Source organism: Pygocentrus nattereri, chromosome 3, assembly GCF_015220715.1.
Source record: "Pygocentrus nattereri isolate fPygNat1 chromosome 3, fPygNat1.pri, whole genome shotgun sequence".
Taxonomy (NCBI): domain Eukaryota; kingdom Metazoa; phylum Chordata; class Actinopteri; order Characiformes; family Serrasalmidae; genus Pygocentrus; species Pygocentrus nattereri.
The window spans coordinates 49,149,669-49,167,168 of NC_051213.1; the positions used below are offsets into that span (position 1 = coordinate 49,149,669).

The 17,500-nt window shown below is 43.4% G+C and overlaps 1 protein-coding gene across 2 annotated transcripts in view; it reads right to left on the bottom strand.

Annotated features, from left to right (window-relative positions):
* itga10 (integrin, alpha 10) overlaps nt 1–17,500 on the bottom strand; it is an 81,335-nt gene that overhangs the window by 18,644 nt on the left and 45,191 nt on the right. For both annotated transcript variants that reach the window (XM_037536719.1, XM_037536720.1), the window contains exons 10-16: nt 9,420–9,585; nt 5,708–5,781; nt 5,248–5,392; nt 3,766–3,914; nt 2,964–3,107; nt 2,136–2,339; nt 753–883 (exon numbers count right to left, since the gene is read on the bottom strand). In XM_037536719.1, the coding sequence (XP_037392616.1) occupies nt 753–883; nt 2,136–2,339; nt 2,964–3,107; nt 3,766–3,914; nt 5,248–5,392; nt 5,708–5,781; nt 9,420–9,585 (1,013 nt within the window). The remainder of the gene's footprint in view (nt 1–752; nt 884–2,135; nt 2,340–2,963; nt 3,108–3,765; nt 3,915–5,247; nt 5,393–5,707; nt 5,782–9,419; nt 9,586–17,500) is intronic.

A 17,500-nucleotide genomic window follows, 5' to 3' on the forward strand; every position in this document is an offset into this window, starting at 1 on the left:
AGTCAATTTTGGAAAAGAGCATCAGCCAAAATGCCCTAAACGTAAATGTTTTGTAGATGAGTTAGACCTATCAGAGGCAACCAAACCTCCATGCTTTGTGACATCACAACCACAACTTACTGGGAGTTTGGCACACTGCATTCAAGGGTTGAGCCTCAAGCCAAAAAAGGTGGATATTCTGAACTTCATGGCCAAAAATAAAGCCTGAATAAATAATAAGGCCTGAACTTTATACTTTACAAAGGGTAAGTCAAAAGTCACATGACACCGTTTTATTATTTTTTTTATTTCATTAATGACTTTTATCTCTGGGATCATCTCAAACAAATTGTGTATGCTGAGAAAATCCACAACAAACACCACCTTCAGCACCGCATCGTGGAGGCTTGTGACAGCATTTCTCCAGAGATTCTCATGCGGGTTCATAACGATTGGATCCTGCACCTTCAGCTCTGTGTTCAGCACCAGGGACAGCACATTGAACACGTCACATAGCTGTGCATCATAGGCAACGTTCCCAGTTGTTGTTGCAACTTTCTGTGTTGATAACTTTTGAACCACAAGAGAGATTGCAAATCTGATGAAGTTTTTAAAAATCTCAGATTCGAATTATCTAGAGTACATTTCTAATAAATATTCAGAATGAAGTTCTAACAATATTAATATCTAGAAAGTCTTGTGGTTTTCAAGTCTCATGAAGAAAATTCTATAAATTACATTAAAAATGCATGAAAAGCTTTGGTGTGGAGCACCTGAGGAGGACGGCGCTGCCCTGAGCTCCGACCGCCAGGTCCAGCAGCTCATCGCCATCCATATCCAGCAGAGCGCTCAGACTGCGGCCGAAATACTGCAGGCCTGGAGAGAGGGAGGAGCCAGAGATGCGCTACAGACAGAGAGGAGGAGGAGGACGGGTGGACGGATGAAGGAAGAGAAAATACAGGGAGAAAGCAACAAAGACAAAGAGAGTGAATGACAGTGAGAGTGAAGACTGTATAAAGGAGAATATAGTCATTCGTTTATGGACAAGCTACACTTAAAAAGATGGTTCTTCAAGGGTTCTTTAGTAAAGAAAGTGGATCTATAGAATCACAAACACTCCAAGAACAATTTGCATGCTTAAAGGGTTCTCTGCATGGTGAAAAGGGTTCTTCAGATTGATGGAGAATGTATTGTAGAACCTTTTTTCTAAGAACAAAGAATGTTGGAGATGGAGCTGCCGGGTAGAAGGAGAAGAGGTAGACCTCAGAGAAGGTTTATGGATGTAGTGAAGGTGGACATGGAGATGGTTGGTATAAAAGTAGAGGAGGCTGTGGATAGGGCGAGATGGAGGCAGATGATCCACTGTGACGACCCCTAAAGGGAGCAGCCGAAAGAAGAAGATTGTAGAACCTTTTTTAAAATGGTTCTAGGTTCTGCTGTTGGTGTCAAGCTAGTAACAATACAAGAACCCTTTTTGGTGCCATACAGAACCATATACAACACATTCTCCATCAATCTGAGGAACCATTTCACCATCACCGTTCAACCATGAACACATCAAAAACTATTTGCATGCTTTTTTAAAAAGGGTTCTATATAGCACCAAAACAGGTTCTGCTATTGTTACAATGTCAAGCTTACAACAACACAAGAACCCATCTTTGGTGCTACAAAGAACCATATACAACCATATACTGACTTCAGCTTCACAACTTAGTGTTTGGCAGTTTCCCGTTGCAGATTAAACATATCAGGAAACCAACTGGAGTGCCTATAAACACTAATCAGTCCATTCGTCTCCAAATGGTCGATGTCCATCTTAAATCTCTCTCTTTACCATTTCTTTATCTACTAGCTGGTGAGATTGTTGTCTGTGTTGCTATGGTGACCAGCAGTCTGTGCTGATCTTCAGGGTTAAAGGGTGAATCAGCAGTTCTACATTAACTCCAGCGTTTAAGACCATTTACTGTTAAACTGTGTTGAAGGATCAGCAGAGCTTTATTTTACTGTAGAGGAGGATTATTTTATTATTACCTACTGATCTGATTCAGCTGTGGAGCCGCGACAGGGCAGGAAAAGCGCCGCAAGTGGCTCCAGAGCTGCATGTTGCCGACCCCTGTCCTAGACCAAGATGTGGTTCGTGTTGAACTCTTTACCTGTTTGTACTGAGGTATTATGTAGTATTCATCGCCATGGTAGATGTAAAGTGCCCCCTGGTGGTCATCCTCCAGTGGGGCTCCCACCAGCAGGTCAGCGTAGCCGTCGTGGTTGAGGTCCGGAGCCACAGCCATGGCATAGCCAAACCGAGCATCCTGGGCTTTGGACTGAGCCTGTAGCGTCCCATTAGGAGCAAAACCCTCCTGAGGAAGGAAGAGAAGGGAAGAGATGAGATCCACCACCATTCAATACTTTCTATAACAGGAAAGCAACTTAGGTGTGGATAAATGTATGAAATCATTCTTATATTCTAGTCCTGGGCAATTTCAGCTCTCAGACAATTAGTAATGAGCGGACGGGTAAGCCAGTCTCTTGGGGTTAGCTGTTAGCCATTAGTCTGATGAACAAAGCCTTATGAGTCTGACTAGGGCTGGGTGATATGACAATATATACTGTTATCGTGATAAATTATGTCAATATAATATGCTTCTGTGAACATATCATGTATATCATCATTGCTTGTAGTGACCAACTGCATGTTTCATTATGAGAGCAAAATTTGTCCTGTTTAACAGGATTTAGCGCCAAATACTGAATAAAAACACACTGTGTTCAGAGTTTTTGATAGTATTTTTGAAAATGTAGCACCAGTGGTTCTTTTTTTCTTAGTTCCAGCTGATCAGTTGTCTGAAAAATAAAAAATGGTGACATACTGTATTTTGTAAAAATTTCTTTGAGTAATATAATGTTATAATTTTGCTATTTCACCCACCTCTAATCCTGACATGCAAAGACTGCCTCATACTGCTTGTTGTGTAGTGTCTTACCCCATCCAGACAGTAGATGTAAACTTTCCCTGTCTCTTTGTTTCCTGCTCCGAGGAACATGGGGGCAGCGATGAGGAGGATATCCGTAATGCCGTCCTGGTCCACGTCCACCCCACAGACCTCACTGCCAAAATACGAGCCAATCTGCAAAGACAGAGGCGGGGGGTGGGGGGGGGAAGTCAAAGTCTACTGAGAAAACGTTGAAATGCTTTGGTAGTGCTGTGATTGAGTGTGTTTACATATACTCAATAATCTGATCATAATCTGATTTCTGCAGTTATCTGATCATTCAAATGGTAGTGTAAACAGAGCCCTTTAGATTGGAGTAAGGTCTAAAATCCGATTAAGAAGTTTAATAAAGAGGCTTGGTTTTAGCTCAGTAATCAGATTTCTCAGTGCTGTAAACTCTTTTTCACATGTGTGAAAACAGACGGCGGTACCAGAAATAAGTGAGCAGCGTTGCTGCAAGACACAGCAAAACACTTCTGGAGCGACACTGAAACCAAATACATGCTTGACAAAATAAAGGATTTAAAATATTCTTCGTCTTCTGGACTTGATGATTTAAAAAAAAGCCACACCATGATGCTTGAGTTTTACACAATGTTTGTCACGTCTGATTCTGTGAGTCTATTGGTTGGGAAGAAGAAATGCGATTACTGTCTGACTCACATAGACCCGCAGTTTCTACATTATCTGATTACTCAAGAGCATGAAAACACACGGAACCAGTTACTGACACAATCTGATTTTCTGCAGTTATATCTCCAAATGAATTGCCTCAGATCAGTTTGTCCTGTACCTGTTCTCCATTCAGGGCCTGTGTGATGGTGACGTCTCCATCTTGGCTAAGGTCAAACAGGATGACCTTTCCTTTGTGTTTGAATCTGGGGGCTCCGGCCACATAGAGCCTCCTCCAGTCCCCTACGGTCACTGAGGACACGGTGTAACCTGTAACAGAGCCGTACACAACCATGCTTAAATCTCAGATACACACAGAGAGGGCTGTGTTTTGTATTATACATACACTTATAAATGTATGTATACATATATATATGAGGAGGGGTTCACCACTCTGTGAAAGACTGCCCAATCATCTACAGTACATAATATCATTAAAGACTCAGAGAATCTGGAGAAATCTCTGTCTGTGAGGGACGAGGCTGAACACCAGTATCTGCAGACCGTGATCTTTGGGCCCTCAGGCAGCACTGCATTAAAAACAGACATGATTCTGTAGTGGAAATCACTGCATGGGCTCAGAAACACTTCTGAAAACCACTGTCTGTGAACACAGTTCATCACTGCATCCACAAACGCTGTTAAACTCTAAAACACAAAGAAGAACCCAAATATAAACAGGATCCAGAAACGCTGCCACCTTCTCTGGGCCTGAGCTCATTTAAAATGGACTGAGGGGAAGTGGAAAAGTGTCCGGCGGTCCGACGAATCAACAAAAGAATGTTCTTTTAGGAAATCATGGACACTGTGTCCTCCGGGCTGAAGACTCTTCAGCTTGTTATCAGTGCTCAGTTCTAAAGCCAGTATTCATGATGGTTTAGGGGGCATTAGTGCACATGGCATGGGTGACGTGCTCATCTGTGAAGGGGCCATTAAAGCTGAATGATATTTACATGTTTTGGGAACATCTGCTGCCATCCAGACGACGTCTTTTTCAGGGAAGACCTTGATTATTTCAGCAAGACGATGTCAAACCACATTCTGCATGTATTACAGCAGCACTGCTCCGTATTAAAAGAGTCCAGGTGCTAAACTGACCTTCCTACAGTCCAGACCGGTCACCACTGAGAACATTTGGCACAGTATAATATGAAAAATATGACAAATGAGCCCCGTAACTGATGAGCAGCTGAAATCCTATGTTACAGAAAATATTTCACTTTCATATCTCCAGAAGTGCCCGCGACCCTGACGGAGGAGCGGTTTAGAAAATGGATGGATGGATGGATCTCCAGAAGTGTTTCCTCAGTTCCCAAATGCTTATAGAGTTTTGTTAAAGGAAGAGGTGAAGAAACACAGCGGTAAACAAGCCCCTGGCATCAAATTCAAAATGGGCATCTATTTTTAAAATGGATATTTTGTCTTTGTACTATTTTCAATTAAATATAGGGTTTAAATGATTTGCACCTCATTGTATTTTGTTGTTATTTACATTTTGCACAGCGTCCCGACGTTTTTGGAAATGGGGTTGTATTTACTGTGCATGTATATTATCTGCTGTTTGTGGTGTATAACAGGTTAAATGTGCAGGTGTTGAGGTTACCCAGGTAAGCCGCGTGGTTCTTCAGCTCCAGCGGAAATTCTTTCTCGAACGCCTCTCGTGGAGGCATGATTCTTCCATCATTGCTCTCCTTCAGTACGCCTCCCTCCCAGTCATACGCTCCCACCATCCCGAACAAGATCCCATCCTGGAAACCAGCACAGTAGGCTTTCAATAACGCAGCACATCCTAATTTCTTCTGAGTGTAGAAACAAGGTGGTGGTTTTAATGCTATGGATGGAAGGTGTTTCTGTTCCAATGGTCAGTAACTGTAGATACAACTGAGGATCGGCCAATAAACTGCAGCATAAATGGCAGGCACTGTACAACAGCACCATCACAGTTCATACATTTACCATATACAGTTCATATAGTTATCATTAATATATAGGCATATTAAAAAAATGTTGTGGTGTAGACCACCAAAGACCCTTCACATTTCCTTTTTTCAGTGTCTACTCACATCTAAAATGTGTGTAGAGAAGCCAATCTGGGACATCTCCATAAGGAAGGCACTTTCATTGTAGCTCAGTGTTCCTGTCATGGCAAAAGAAATCACATCCATTACAGTACAATCGATAACTCATCAATTACAGACCAACTGACCTAATTAGGCTCACAAAATGCATATAGTTACAATAAAACCAACCCAACATGGTACTATAATGAAATGAAGATCCACAATTCTTCAAGAAAAGTGGTGCTGCTAGGTGGCTGCCAGCAACACCTAGCAACTCCCTAGCAACCACTTGGGATATCATAGCAACCATGAAGCAACACCCTAGCAACCACTTGGGATATCATAGCAGCCATTGAGCAACACCTTAATAACCACTTGGGATATCATAGCAGCTACCAAGCAACACCCTAGCAACCACTTGGTACATCAAAGCAGCCACCTAGCAACACCCAAGCTTCCACTTGGGATATCATAGCAGCCACCTAGCAACATCCTAGCGACCACTTGGGAAATCATAGCAGCCACCTGGCAGCACCCTGGCGACCACTTGGGATATCATAGCAGCCATTGAGCAACACCTTAATAACCACTTGGGATATCATAGCAGCTACCAAGCAACACCCTAACAACCACCTGGGATATCATAGCAACCACCTAGCAACACCCTAGCAACCACTTGGCAGCCACCTAGCAACACCCAAGCATCCACTTGGGATATCATAGCAGCCACCTAGCAACACCCTATCAACCACTTGGGATATCATAGCAGCCACCTAGCAACATCCTAGCAACCACTTGGGATATCATAGCAGCCACCTAGCAACATCCTAGCGACCACTTGGGAAATCATAGCAGCCACCTGGCAGCACCCTGGCGACCACTTGGGAAATCATAGCAGCCACTTAGCAACACCCTAGCAACCACTTGGGATATCATAGCAGCCACTTAGCAACACCCTAGAAACCACTTGGGATATCATAGGAGCCACCTAGCAACACTTTAGCAACAACATGGGATATCATAGCAGCCACCTAGCAGCACCCTAGAGACCACTTGGGATATCATAGCAGCCACCTAGCAGCACCCTAGAGACCACTTGGAATATCATAGCAGCCACCTAGCAGCACCCTAGCAACCACTTGGGATATCACAGCAGCCACCTAGCAACACCCTAGCAACCACTTGGGATATCATAGCAGCCACCAAGCAACCACTTGGGATATTATAGCAGCCACCAAGCAATACCTTAGCAACCACCAAGCAACACCCTAGCAACCACTTGGGATATCATAACAGCCACTGAGCAACACCTTAGCAACCATCAAGCAACACCCTAGCAACCATTCGGCAACAACCTAGAAACCACCTAGCAAGTGCTTAAGCTGCGTAATCACTCTGCACTTTCTTCAGGAAATCATTTATTAAATCCTTGAAATATTGAATAAAAAACTGAAAAATAATTTTTGCTGTGTAGTTTACAAAATTTACAGAATCTGGAGAGGTGGAGGTTTACACTGGAGAGGAGAGGAATGAAGGTCGGTAGAGATAAGACGGAATACATGTGTGTGAATGAGAGGGAGGCAGGTGGAAAGGTGAAGATGCAAGGAGTAGAGGTCGTAAAGGAGGATGACTTCAAATATCTTGGGTCTACCATCCAGAGCAATGGACAGTGTAGAAAAGAGATGAAGAAGAGGGTGCAGGCAGGATGGAGTGGGTGGAGACGGATGTCAGGGCTGATGTGTGACAGAAGAATAGCAGCAAGAGTGAAAGGGAAGGTTTATAAGACAGCAGTGGTCCTGCTATGATGTCTGGTTTGGAGACTGTGGCTCTGTCTAAAAGACAGGAGGCTGAGCTGGAGGTGGCGGAGATGAAGATGCTGAGATTTTCGTTGGGAGTGACCAGGATGGACAAGATTAGAAATAAGTAGATCAGAGGGACAGTGAAGGTGGAGCAGTTTGGAGATAAAGCCAGAGAGGCCAGGTTGAGATGGTTTGGACATGTGTTGAGGAGGAATAGTGGATATATTGGGCAAAGAATGTTGGAGATGGAGCTGCCGGGTAGAAGGAGAAGAGGTAGACCTCAGAGAAGGTTTATGGATGTAGTGAAGGTGGACATGGAGATAGTTGGTGTGAAAGTAGAGGAGGCAGTGGATAGGACAAGATGGAGGCAGATGATCCGCTGTGGCGACCCCTAAAGGGAGCAGCCGAAATAAGAAGAAGAAGAAGAGTTTACAAAATTTACATTGTTTGCAATAGTCTAACTTATTACCTAAGTTATAAATTATATATAACATTCTATATATAATACATTTTATTAAAGACACAGGATTCCAAACTTTTGAACAGCAGCGTTTGCCTTCCAGACACATATGAAGTTGAAAGTACTTCCCTTTCTTTGGGTCAGTTTGGACATCCTGCCGTGCCAGCGGCCGTGTCCACACTCTCGGGCGTCCTTCTCACCTTCCCTAACCCTCCCCTCCCTGCTTTCCTTCCTTCCTCAGAGTCAAGATGGTACATCCTTGAGCTCTGCTCCAGCTCAGGAGTTTCATCTGAGGTGGCACCTCACCCTCTCAGTTCGTTCTCCTCCCTTCCTCTAACAGGGTGGCATCATCATTTCCTGTATCTTAGGCCATTTATCAGCAAAAATGGGCCATTATACCTGCCACAGCAACAGCAGACACCAAGGGCTTTGTGGAAGATGTCAGAGCCACAGAATATCTACAACTAAAAATCAGTATGGAAGTATGTGCTTTGGGAATATAAGCTAACGTTAGGGCTGCAGAGTGTATTGTTATTCATTGGCCTTTGCCGATATTGAAAACTTTGCACAAGTCAATTAAAAACACCCTATTAACCACGTGGGGAACCATAGCAACCATCTAGCAACACCATAGCAACCATTTGGGATATCTAAGCAACCATGTAGCAACACCCTCGCAACCACCTGGGATATTATAGCAACCATCAAGCAACACTCTTGCAACAACCTGGGATATCATATCAACCATCTAGCAACACTATAGCAACCACATGGGATATTATAGCTGCTACCTAGCAACACCTTAGCGACCACTTGGGATATCATAGCATCCATCTAGCAACACCCTAACAACCACTTGGGATATCATAGCAGCCACTTAGCAACACCCTAGCAACCAATTGGGAGCAAAACCCTAGCAACCACTTGGGATATCATAGCAATCACTTGGGATATTATAGCAGCCACTTAGCAACACCCTAGCAACCACTTAGGATATCATAGCAGCCACCTAGCAACACACTAGCAACCACTTGGGATATCACAGCAGCCACCCAGCAACACCCTAGCATCCACTTGGAATATCATAGCAGCCACTCAGCAACACACTAGCAACCTCTTGGGATATCACACCAGCCATCTAGCAACACCCTAGCAACCACTTGGAATATCATAGCAGCCACTCAGCAACACTCTAGCAACCTCTTGGGATATCACACCAGCCATCTAGCAACACCCTAGCAACCACTTGGAATATCATAGCAGCCACCCAGCAACACACTAGCAACCACTTGGGATATCACACCAGCCATCTAGCAACACCCTTGCAACCACTTGGAATATCATAGCAGCCACCCAACAACACACTAGCAACCACTTGGGATATCACACCAGCCATCTAGCAACATCCCTAGCAACCACTTCCATTCCATGCTAATCTGTTAACTGTATCTCGTACCCTCCAGGCTGAATATTCGGTCTCCCAGTGCATCCACGATGTCGTTCAGCGCTGCTTCGTCCGTTACGTTGAAGAAGTATTTGTCATCCGGGTCGCTGGCGATGTATTTGATCTCATTAATGAAGGTCTCTGGGTCCTGCTGCCTGCGGATGTAGTGACCCAAAACCTGAGAGGAAGAGAGAAACACGGTGAAAAATCACCTCATTCATCTGACCCTTAAAGGACTTCAGACAAAACCTTCTGTTCAACCCGTTCACCGTAAGGAAATCTGAGTGTCTTCAGATTCAGATTTCAGAGGGATAGTTTCAGTTCCTTCCCTCATAAAAAAGATGTTTCATCAAAGGTTCTTTAGTGAAAACAATGGTCCTATATAGAACCATGAACACTCAAAGAACATTGGCATGCATAAACAGTTCTTTGCATGGTGAAATGGTTCTTCAGATCGATGGTGAATGTGTCGTTTATGCTTGGAACCAAAGAACCAAAAAATAGTTCTTATATTGATACCAGCTTGACATCATAACAATAGTAGAACCCTTTTTGGTGCTGTATAGAACCCTTTTCATCTACAGCACATTCTCCACCAATCTAAACCATTTCACCACGTAAAGAACCATTTAATCATGCAAAGGGTTCCTTGAGCATTCATGGTATCTTAAAGAACCATTTTCTTTACTAAAGAACCCTTCAGGAACCATCTTTTCTAAGAGTTTAGGCTATGATGGACCAACTGGGTGAACCAGTTAGCTACAGCACCACCCTGACGCAGAGTAGTGCTGCATCTCTGCACTCTTAAAAACATTGGTTCTTCAAGGGTTCCTTAGTAAAGAAAATGGTTCTAGGAAGAACCATGAATGCTCAAAGAACCATTTTTACATGATTAAAGGGTACTTTGCATCGTGAATGGCTTCATTGGCTTGTCCTATATAGCTTGTTGGTTTTATATAGAGCCTTATTCTTCAGATTGCAAGCTTGTAACAATAGAAGAACGCTTTTGGGTGCTGTATAGAACCCTTTTCAAAAACCATGCCTCGTACATTTTCCATCAATCTGAAGAACCATTATATGTCACAAAGAACCCTTTAATCAGGCAAATGGTTCTTTGAGTGTTTATGGTTCTATATAGAACCTTTATGAAAATGGTTCTATATAGCACCCAAAAGACAAGCTTGACATTGTAACAACAGAAGAATGCTTTTTGGTGCTATTAGAACCCTTTTCAAAAAGGTTCTATACAGAACCATAAACACTCAAAGAATCTTTTACATGATTAAAGGGTTCTTTGCATCGTGAAAAGCTTCCTTAGCTTGATGGAGACTCTGCTGTAGAATCATCTATAACACATTCTGAAGAACCCTTTTACCATGAAGAGAACTCTTTAATCATGCAAAGGGTTCTTTGAGTGTTCTTGGCTCTTTATAGAACCATTTTCTTTGCTAAAGAACCCTTGAAGAACGGTGTAGTTTCACGTAAATATATGACAAAACAGCCCAAGATCTCTTCAAAACAGCGGCACACAGAGGGCCTCTGGCTGCCTTTGAGAATAAGGATAATAACAGACATGTTCTCCTGTAGAACGCCAACACTTCCACAGCACTACAAGAGCACCTAACCAGACGATGAGATCCAGAGGTTTATGAAGAGGAACCAGGTGGTAAGAAGAGCCGATGAAAAGCCAGAACACCTCCGCACGAGACAGAGAGAACATCGCTTTCTCACACGCTGGACAGAGCACCTCCTGGCAGCTCACCACTAACGAGAAGTCCTTTACATCATCCTGGGTTCTGTCCAAGCTACACTCTTATGAAAGAATGGTTCTTCAGGGGTTCTTTAGTAAAGACAGTGGTTCTATACAGAACAATGAACACTCAAAGACCAATCTGCACGCTTAAACGAGTCTTCACATTGTGAAATGGTTCTTCAGATTGATGGAGAATGTATGCATCGCACAAAAGAGTTCTGCTACTGTTACGATGACAACCTTCTAAGATGACTGGAACCTTTTGTGGTGCTATTTTATGGAATCATGTCCAAGAAGGCTCTATTTGGAACCATATATAGCACGTTTTTCATCAGTCTGAAGAACAATTTCACCATACAAAGAACCGTTTAAGCATGCAAATGGTTCTTTGAGTGTTCATGGTTCTATACAGTCTGTACTAAAGAACCCCTGAAGAACCATCTATTTTAGGAGTGTAAAGTCAAGCTTAAAGGGCTCATTTCCATAAACAGTAACCCCCTACAATAGAACGTCCTTTAGGTCCTTCTGACAAATTGACCAAACATATACACTTAAAAAAGATGGTTCTTTAGAGGTTCTTTAGTAAAGAAAGTAGTTCTATAAAGAACCATGAACACTTAAAGAACCCTTGGCATGTTATGTAGGCTGTGAAGAACCAACTGCGTGAACCAGATTGCTATATTGTCACCCGGAGGCAGTGCTGCAGCTCTACACCCTTAAAAAGGATGGTTCTTCAAAGGTTCTTTAGTACATAAAATAACTCTATAAAGAACCATGCAAACCCCGCATGTTTAAGGGGGTCTATGCATTATGAAAGGGTTTTTCAGATCAAAGGACAATGTCATGAAGATAGTTCTATATAGAATTTACCATTTTTACTACTAAAGAACCATTGGAGAACCATCTTTTTAAGTGTGGGACAAGGCCGACGGTCAATACTGGATGCTTGTGATCTTCGGACCCTCAGGCGGCACTGCATTGAAAACAGGCGTGATTCTGTACTGGAAGTCACTGCATGGGCTCAGGAGCACTTCCAGAAACCAGTCTGTGAACAGAAATGCTGCCGCCTTCTCTGGGCCACAGCTCATTTAAAATGGACTACTGAAAAAAATGGAAAACTGTTCTGTGGTCAGATGAAGCAAAATTTGAAATCCTTTTTGAAAACCACGGACATCGTGTCCCGCGGACTCAAGCGGTGAGGGACCACAATTGGATTTAGTGCAGCTTAACTAAATATCATGATGCGTATGCTGTGGTCGGACGAAACCCTCGTATCTTCATCTTTTGTCATTTTTCAGTTTTTGACATAATTCGAAAGTAGATGTTACCCTTAACATTATGTGCAAATTTCATGAGGGATGGACTAATACAAATGACCCAAAATGACTTGGAAAAAACTCTGGTTCCATTGACTTATATTAACAGTAAAGTAGGTATTTTCCTTCTCCTGTAAAGTTACCGTTTTGGAGATATGAGGTTTTCTTCCGACTACAGCGATATCTATACATAAAATGTCTTGGAGTATTGTGATATAATATTTTAAACATATAGCCCCCCCCCCTTAGTTTAAGAGGTTAAACAGTTATTCCAAATTGAACATAAAGCGGCGGCACGGTGGCGCGGTGGGTGGCGCGGTGGGTGGCGCTGTCGCCTCACAGCAAGAAGGGCCTGGGTTCGATTCCCCGGCCGGGCGACCGGGGTCCTCTCTGTGTGGAGTCTGCATGTTCTCCCCGTGTCTGCGTGGGTTCCTCCGGGTTCTCCGGTTTCCTCCCACAGTCCAAAGACATGCAGTCAGGCCAATTGGACATGATAAATTGCCCCTGGGTGTGAGTGTCTGTCTGTCTGTCTGTCTGTCTGTCTGCAATGGACTGGCGACCTGTCCAGGGTGTATCCTGCCTTCCGCCCAATGACCGCTGGGATATGCTCCAGCACCCCCCGCGACCCTGAGGGAGAAGCGGCTTAGAGGATGGATGGATGGATAAACATAAAGCCACCCAACATCAACACGAAGGAACAAAAGCCTCATGAGTTCGCATTTCAATTAATCCTCTGACACACAGGAAAAGAGAGGAGGAAGAGAACAAAGGCATGTGGGAGGAGTGTTTGGGGGGCTCTATATGCGCTATGCACATATATTTCATCTAAGCAGATTCCTCTGACCGAGGTCCATGAATCGCTCAGCATGACTGGAGGGGCCTGCAGGATATCCCCCCCACTCTGCAGCTCGGGAAATGTAACAAGCTGGTCCTTCGCCCGTAAATATGTACAGATCTTTTCTTCAAACCCCAGAGTATTTCCACGTCTGCTGCCAGCTGGTACTGGTTTCTACATATAGTCACGCTGACTGGGGGAGAAGGGAGGGGGTGCGGGGGGCGGGGTGCGGGGGGCGGGGGGCTGTGGAATTAAGAGCATTCTAGGACACGTCTGTTTCACTTTAAAGGGCTCATTTTGGAGAAAAGCACATTTTCCTTGGCTTTTTTCTTTCAAATGAAAGAGTCTGATGCGGGATGTAAACGTTAGATCTGGGACGGATCTGGTGGGAGTTTTCTGGACCACGGGGCTCCTTATGTATTGTTATCTTGAGATCACAAGACGGATAACTTTGTAGTTTGCTCGTTATTTAGAGACAACAACTTTGTTATCTTGCCATCACATCATCATATAGTTAACTCGTTATCTAAAGACAGCAACTTTGTTACCTTGAGAACACAGGATAATGAACTCATTATTTCAAGATAACAACTTCGTTATCTTGCGATTACGTATAGCTTCCTTGTTATCTAAAGATAACAATTTTGTTATCTTGCGATCACGTCTAGTTTATTCGTTATCTTAATATAATTTCCTTGTTATCTAAAGGTAACAACTTTGTTATCTTGAGATCACAGGATAATTAACTCACTATCTCAACCTAACAACTTTATGTTATCTTGCGACTATGTATAGTTAACTTGTTATCTAAGGATAACAACTTTGCTATCTTGAGATCACAGGATAATTAACTCGTTGCCACATGATAATAACTTTGCTATCTTGAGATCAGAAGATGAATAACTCATTATCTCAGGATAACAACTTTGTTTTGTACGGAGCCCTGCTTGTGACATCCCATATAAACCATGACTTAGTAAGGCATGGGACTGAGATGATTAAGTTTTGGCCACAACTTAATTATCTCATTTCCATACCTTATCAAGTCGAGGCCACACATTCAGATCTCGTTTCCGCAACATACTAAGTCGTAAGTTTGATGTCACCAGCAAGGCTCTGTAGTTTTGAGATAAGAGTTTTGTTATATTGAGGTCACAAGATAATTAAGCAGAGTGAATAGCTTTAAAATGCTTATTCTACTAAATGTTAAGCTGACAGAACCAATGGAATAGAGGGTGAAACGCGCTGTAGGTCTCGTTTCTTCACTGCCTCTCAATGTGGCCCAAATTCCTCTCCACAGAATATGGGCCCCATGAAGACCAGCCCCAAATACTTTTCCCCCTATCAGGCTCCAACACAGGACTGCACCCCTGCGTTAGTCGCGCACTCTCCCCCTCCACAGATCACTAATGTCTAAAACACAGCCGGCTCCTCGCCGCACGCCTGACGCTGTTATTTTTGCGAAGCCTTTTCTCGACACTCCCTCGAGTGCTTTATTTTTCAGGCCGGTGTTTTGTGCCCTGGCTGTAGGCGAGGGCGAGAGTGAGAGGGGGAGAACATGAAAAACAGCAAAACACCAGGGCTGTGCTTTGGCTGGCGTGCCATGAAAACGAGCTGTCACGGGTCAGTGCCGCAGGTACCCTGAGGAGACTCACACCGGCCCTGTGACTCGGCCAATCTGGACACCGTTTGGCGTGTGTGCGGCAGGAAACCCCCTTGTCCAGTAGCTGGGTAAAATGCGAACCGCCTGTGCGAAGCCGCTGAGAGGTGAACAACTGAAATAAAGAAGGGGCTGTGATGGATGAGCGGTCGGCCAGAATCAGGGGAAATAAACAAGCCTTCCTCCGGCTCTTTCATGCTGTCATTTATCCGGGGTCTTTAGTTGAGGCCCCTCCACTTTTGATTTTGCTTTTTTCATGTGGGCAGCTGACTTACTCGTCCAGTTAAACGTCTGAGATGATGGCCAGAAAAAAGCAACTGAGTAGTGGCTCCTACTGAGATTAGTATGTCCAGCTTCGGGATGATTTAGCGTAAGTTTGGGCATCACCGTTACGGACAGCGGACCCTTTTACTACGCTTGGTTAGGGCTGTACGATAAATCGTATTTTTATCGGTATCGTGATGCGACTTTTCATGATAAACATCTTGTTAAAGCAGCAACGAGGGAACAGATCAAATGACTTCATACTCACAGGGACAGAGAAACATCTTCACAAAGGTGTCATCTTGAGATAACAAGTTAACTATCTTGTGATCTCAAGATAAACTTGTTATCTTAGATCAAAATTCAAAGCTGTTATCTTGAGGTGGCGAGTTAGGCGTCTCGTGATTGCAAGATAGCAAAGTTGTTATTTTGAGACATTGAGTTAACTCATCTTGTGATCTCAAAATAACAAAGTAATAATCTTGAAACAACAAGTTCGCTGTTTTGAGATTTCGAGAAAACAAAGTTGTTATCTTGAGACAATGAGTTAACTATCTTGTGATCTCAAGATAAAGTTATCTTGAGATAATGAGTTAGTTATGTGATCAAGATAACAAAATTGTTGTCTTGACATAATGAGTTAATTATAAATAATAAATAATTATACATCAAAAAATAACCTTTGATCTCAATGTTGCTGATGTTATCTTGAAATAATGAGTTAACTATCTGTGACCACAAAGGAACAAAATCTATCTATCTATCTATCTATCTATCTATCTATCTATCTATCTATCTATCTATCTATCTATCTATCTATCTATCTATCTATCTATGTGTGAGGTGATGCTGACTGTTGCTTTTCCATTTCTTTTTATTTTGCACAGCAGTGACGCCACTTTTAAATTCTGTGTTTGTCCACATCCAAAATAAAGTCCGTACGTGTGTCACATCCAATCAGTGGACCAGTATTTTAATAACAACCGCTTTTCATACCGTCATCATGATATCCAGCAGCTTTAGCCAACATTGCTTACACTGCTTGCTGCTGAGTAAACAATTAAAATTAAAACGGAAAACATGGAAATAATTTATCATTCGTATCTCATTTATCGCTGTTGCTGGGAGAAAACCTCGCATCTCCATTTTTGATGTTTTACAGTTTTTGACAAAACATGTTGCCCTTTCCATCGTTTGCAAATTTCATGATGAATGGACTAAAAGAAACGGCCCAAAATGACTTCTGGTTCCTCTGACTTACATTAAAAATAAAGGTTGTTTTTGCTTCTCCTGTAAAGTTGCCGTTTTAGAGATTTTCTTCTGACAGCAGTGAATAGGAACGCTTTCCCGCATCCCTGTATGGTGATGCACGTTTGTTGTGACAGTAGCTTTTACTGCTTCGCAAATTTTACGCACACCTCTGGGAGGCTAGTCATTGAGGATAGAGTAGTTTCTGAGTCGTGCACCTTTTCTAATTGCCCATTGGCTGAAGTTACTGGCCCTCCACAGGTGAAAGAAGCCCCAAGCAGGGAAGCGCAGGTTGGTTCTAGCACTAGATTCAGTATAATCACATCACTCCGGTGCTGCGCGTCAGCCCCACTGTGGGGTAACTCAGACCCCTGTGCCGGCCCCCTCTGCCCTGCCGGACAGGTTTCTCAGTAATTTTGTTGTCCATTATGCTGCGGTTTGGAGAAAAGTCTAAGGAGGGCCCTGTGACCGCTCAGCCGCCTGCTGGGCCTGTGCAGGGGTGGAGAAGGCTCCGGTCATATAGAGGCTATTTCTGAACTCTGTTTTCATCTATTTCTGTGCTGCAATCTGGTGGTTATAATTGTTTAAAGAATGGGTCGAGCATCTCTCTCACAGACAGACACACACAGAGAGAGAGAGAGAGAGAGAGAGAGAGAGAGAGAGACAGAGGGCGGAGTGCAGACGGAGCGCCCGAAATAGGCCCGGGCCAATTATGGTCAGTTAAGTGGAGGAAGGGCAGCTACGGCAGAATTTCATATTCTGCTCTTTGCTTATTCTGTGGGAGGTTCTGTGTTTTCACACAGCGCTGACCTGCGTCTGTACCACACCATTCCAGAGCCAGAAGGGTCAAAATAGAGACCGGCTGCATGAAGCCTGGGGTCTGAAGCAGGGAGGGGCACTTCAGGCACTTCAGGCATTTCTGCCAACGTGGATGTTTACATTTTTACACTACATGTCCAAATATTCCCGTAGGAAAACGTTTATAATACAGTGAATATAAAGTCAAAGCACTGAAGG